The sequence below is a fragment of the Triticum dicoccoides genome, chromosome 2A (genome assembly GCF_002162155.2).
Source record: "Triticum dicoccoides isolate Atlit2015 ecotype Zavitan chromosome 2A, WEW_v2.0, whole genome shotgun sequence".
Classification (NCBI taxonomy): Eukaryota; Viridiplantae; Streptophyta; class Magnoliopsida; order Poales; family Poaceae; genus Triticum; species Triticum dicoccoides.
The window spans coordinates 316,376,181-316,380,897 of NC_041382.1; the positions used below are offsets into that span (position 1 = coordinate 316,376,181).

Here is a 4,717-nt window from a genome sequence, read left to right on the forward strand (position 1 = left end):
AGTCACGATTTTGCTTCCACGAGAGGCACGGTTGTACTTTCGCAAGAGGCACGGGGGTGTCTCTTTCGGAAAGGAATCCAATGGTGAAGATCTCGACGTGAGGAATCCAATGGTGAAAACAGTTCGAGATTTGGACGCACGGTTTAAGAGATAAAACGTTTCGAATAAACGAATCTACGAAAAAGAGAAAACTCCCAGGTTGCGACAAGTGGCACGCTGCATGTGCGCCACTTGTCGCGACCTGGGAAAATGGAGTGTTGTTTGCAACGAGTACTCCTTAATTCGTGATTTCGGGCAAACAGTTTATGTATCGCCAAAAACAGACATAGGCAAACCTTAAAAAAAAAGACATAGGCAACGATCATCTTTGTGTGCGTCGTTGGTAAATACAACCACAATTGCAAACATAATCACTTGTGGATAATTCATAAAAAATATCCTTCAATTAGTTCCCTAAGTTATTGATTAAATTTGTTTTTACGCCCTTTGGCTGTAGGTGGTAGTAGTCCGGTTTGGGCTCGCTATAATTTTCACAATTATCTATCACTAATAAATAGAGGGCAAACAAAGGCGCAATATCAAAGCATGATGTACATAAGTTGCTTGGCTTCTTGGTCGCCCATTTGACTTCTTTGTTCTACTTTTAGTCGGAGGCTCTTGCCGTCACGGCCCCTGGTCGGCTAGAGTGCTTTCAGTCGAGGGACGAGTGCTTGCGTGTTTCATTCTTTAGGCAGTGGGACCTGATGGGGTCGCAAAGGACTTTGCCTGTCCGGCCTCTTGCCGTCCATGAAGTCAAGGCTAAGTTGTTTTCCAAAGTCCACTAATGGGAAACATACCTTTCCGCAGGATATTGGAACCACAGCTTCATTATTTGTGATTTCATGTGTGGAGAAACTAGAATCATGCTTCAAAGATGACCTCAGGGCACACCAGGGGTCTGCGCTTACAAAGAGTACATCGACGCGTTTGGTTTGCGACTTTTTCCCCGTCTTCTCATTACATCGGCTTCTGATTATGTTACGTGCGTTTGTTTGAGTCGGGCCGGTTTCAGATCCCATGTAATCGGAAACGGCTCTTCGCAAAATCGAAAACAGCCCGGATGCAGTGGTATGGAATAACACCTCTCGCCCGGTATCGATCGCGTCTCTCTGTTCACCGCTAGTCGATATTTTCTTCACCACGAGCACGAGCAGCATTCAGCAGCGCCGGAGATCTTCCTTCGCCTCCGTCAGCAACAACGCCAGCGGCCGGCCCTCTCCCTTCTCCGCCGTGGACAACGAAGCCGGCCGGCCCTCTTCCTTCTCCGCCATGGACAACGAAGCAGGCGACCTCCCTCCACCGTGAGCAGCGGCGCGGGGATCTCCCTCCGCCGTCAGCAGTAACGCCGTCGATCTCCCGTTGCTGCCGTCACGTAGCAGCACCGCCGATTTCCCTTCGCCACTTTGAGCAGCAGCGCCCTCGTGAGAGGATTTCCCTTCACATCCGTCATCCAGCATCTTCTACAGGGCCGGCATCAGTAGGCTACCCATTTCCTTTCCCTTCCTGAACCAAACACATCGTGTAATCGCTGAAACCACGATCTAATACATCGTATTCTCATTACAACACTGAATACGTTACCTGTGTCCCAACCAAACGCGTCGCATGTTCCTGTCGCAAACTCCACAGAAACTACAACTATAATGCAAATTTGTGTTATTTTTCTTTACTACTCCATATGTGCTTGCAGTTCCTATTTGTTCCTCACCTTAATGGGATGCATCCAGATGGAAATATAATGTTAAAAGAAGACCTGGTATTGTATCACAATCCACGGTATAGAGATGTGTTTGTTTCTTCATAATTTTATTTTATTTTTTGAAATAATTTGTTTCTTCATAATCTATACTTCCCATAGTACAGCTCCCACAGGGTAAAATATCCAAAATCGGTAAGGGAGTTAGGTTACTATTCAACCTTTTCATGGGGTTACATTAGTTACATAGAGATCACATTGTCTTGTTACATGTTGGCTACATAAAAGAAAGAGAAGTACCTGTGCTCCATAGCATCGGGTTCCATTTTCTGATAACCAAATCAAGATGATTGATCTTGGTGTTTTCATGACAGCAGTGAAAACTGTAGTATATCATATTTCCCTACTGATTTGCTGAACTAGTACTGGGGAACAGCCATGTCTATTACCTCAGTTGAAATGGGGCTAAGCCATACTATACTTGAGAATTTGAACACATTATAAAAGACAACCTCAGTCAGCTGTGTTTTGTTTCTTCATTATCTGAATCTCCTGTTTCGTCTGGAAGGAGACCTAGAAGAGGCAAGGGCAGCAAGGAACTGAGATTGCATACAATAATCAACAGAGGTAGATTTCCGAAGCTTTCCCTAGTGACTCCAAAAATCTTTGTTAGACCAGCACCGACAAGACCACCCGTAACACTTCCAGCATTAGAAATGGACATCAAAGTGGCAAACAAAGTCGCCTCCATTCCTGGAGGGCACAATTTTGCAGCTAACACCAAAACTGGCATAAATGCAGCCTGCAACATAATCCAGGTTATATACAGTTACATGCAAGGAGAACTCAAGGCACAAGGAAGCCTTGTAAGAACAGTTCAAAGCCAGATAAGTTGACGCCAAAACTTAAGTAATGATATGATGTAACTACATTGGGACAGGAGAATGCTTTCCTCGGAGTGGTTGTAATGCTGAGAATTACAACTTGTGAAAGTTCAAATTGGCCAGGCTTATTTTCAGGCATATGAAGAGCAACTAGACTTCATGTCACTATTATTATGCAATGAACTAAAATTTTCACGTCCTGCAGTAAATGTAGTAATACCAAATAAATAAGAGTTTGCCATTCAGCAAAAGTAGTCGTGTTACATACCTGGCCAAGGACCGTGATGATTAACGAATCTCCAATGGAGAACCACTCATCACTGATCCCAAACTGCCTATTAAGCCCAGTGACAAGAAGAACCTGGAGGACATACAACACACTAAGGTTTTAACTTGGAAGGATGCAAAATAACTGCCGCTGCACTGAAATAAAAGCAAAATGAACACCTGTGTCATTCCAAGGGCTGAACCTATGATGGTTGTCACAAGAAATATTTTCCTCAGATGAACTGCCTTCAGAAAATAGTTATAAATTCCGACACCGAGCAAGGATGCAATGGAAGTAACGAGTTTTACACGCCCTAGAAACTCTGGAGTGAATCCAAGCTTATTTGTGCTGAGATCAACAATAAGGGAGCATGAAAGTTCAATCAACTAAGAAACATTACAAAGATAAACAGTAATCATACATTTTGAAATACATAATGGAAAGTTATGCATACGCTAACCAGCCTGCTAAAACGCAACCTAGATATAACAATGTAGAGCTTAACTACGATCATCAATTTCTTGTGGCAATTTCTCTAGTTGATGTTTTGTTGTACCTCAAACGTCAAACCTATGTAATCAAATTGATCCAATTAAGGATGAGCTAGAGGAAGGATCTAGTAACCTGCTGTAATTTATATTTCATAGAACTACTGTACGGCATTTAAAACTAGCTCCCACACAACAGTAAACAATAATCATGTACGCCATCAGAGATACTGTAATCACAGACTTGTGTTAAATTGTGGCAACCTGATACATACATGAAGAAAAACATGGCTGACTCTGAGTGTGGTGTTGCTTGCCAGAGGAATATAAACAAGGTCGGCAAGAAAATGTTAGGTTGCTTTACAGAAGTCCATAGCTGCTTGATGTGCTGTATTGAGCTCTCAATGAATCCTGAACCAGAGACTGACATAGCATGTTCTCCAGGAGTCAGGCGATGTTCATTTACAAGAACTGCAACGGCAGATGTCATCAATGGTAAAAATGCCGTAATACCAAAGACAAATCTGTGTTTACAGAAATATTTTCATCAGTGTACTGCACCAGAGAACATGTGGAGCTTCAGTAGGTTACAGGCAGCTATGTGACGAACCTTACTCCATATGCATCCACAAGCGAACCACTGAAATATGCGCTCACAATTCCACCAAATGCCGAGGACCCCCAACATAGAGACTGGAGAGATCCAGATGTACTTTGTGATTCGCCACGAGCTCTCTCAACTACCATAGAATCTACGACCTGCATTATTTTCACAGGTGTTTGTAGAAACAAATCTAGGAAGCAACATTTTATTTAAATAATAGTAATCTTGTCCTAATTTATGTCGGGAATAACTCTACGATGTGGTAAGATGAGGTTTTGATTTTTTATTTAAAAGATAATCTTCATTTAGATATATTTGATTTTTTCAATGCACAACGGCAGCATTGGCTTGATGTCCTCAATTTAGAGACTGGCGTGGCCTAAAATAGTTTGGCAACTTCAAATAACACAGGAAATATGTATACAATCTATCAATCGCATTGCCAAATTCAACTGGAGATAGATAAATGTTCAGTAATCGCAATATCCTCTCCTCAAGAAAAAATGGCATTACAGTCTCACATCATCGATCAGCAAATTAGCTACAACAAAAGCGCACGGATACCGTGATCCAATACATGTCGGACAACCATCAATTAGAACATTTTAAGTTAACTTATTAAAACTAGCCAATATCCCTCGGTATCCGCTCCGTTCCGCTCCCGTGCTCCCTCTAGCCTAGCGCAGCACCTCCCGCCAACCCTGCCGCCGGCGAGCACCCAGGTAGCCCCCCCCCCCC

General features: G+C 42.9%; 1 protein-coding gene across 1 annotated transcript in view; it reads right to left on the reverse strand.

The window, feature by feature from the left end:
- Positions 1–1,825: 1,825 nt before the first annotated feature.
- Positions 1,826–4,717, reverse strand: part of LOC119354458 (folate-biopterin transporter 1, chloroplastic-like) — a 52,439-nt gene continuing 49,547 nt past the window's right edge. The window contains exons 5-9 of the mRNA XM_037621185.1: positions 3,986–4,134; positions 3,651–3,899; positions 3,067–3,235; positions 2,888–2,980; positions 1,826–2,537 (exon numbers count right to left, since the gene is read on the reverse strand). Of these exons, the coding sequence (XP_037477082.1) occupies positions 2,253–2,537; positions 2,888–2,980; positions 3,067–3,235; positions 3,651–3,899; positions 3,986–4,134 (945 nt within the window). The 3' untranslated portion in view covers positions 1,826–2,252. The remainder of the gene's footprint in view (positions 2,538–2,887; positions 2,981–3,066; positions 3,236–3,650; positions 3,900–3,985; positions 4,135–4,717) is intronic.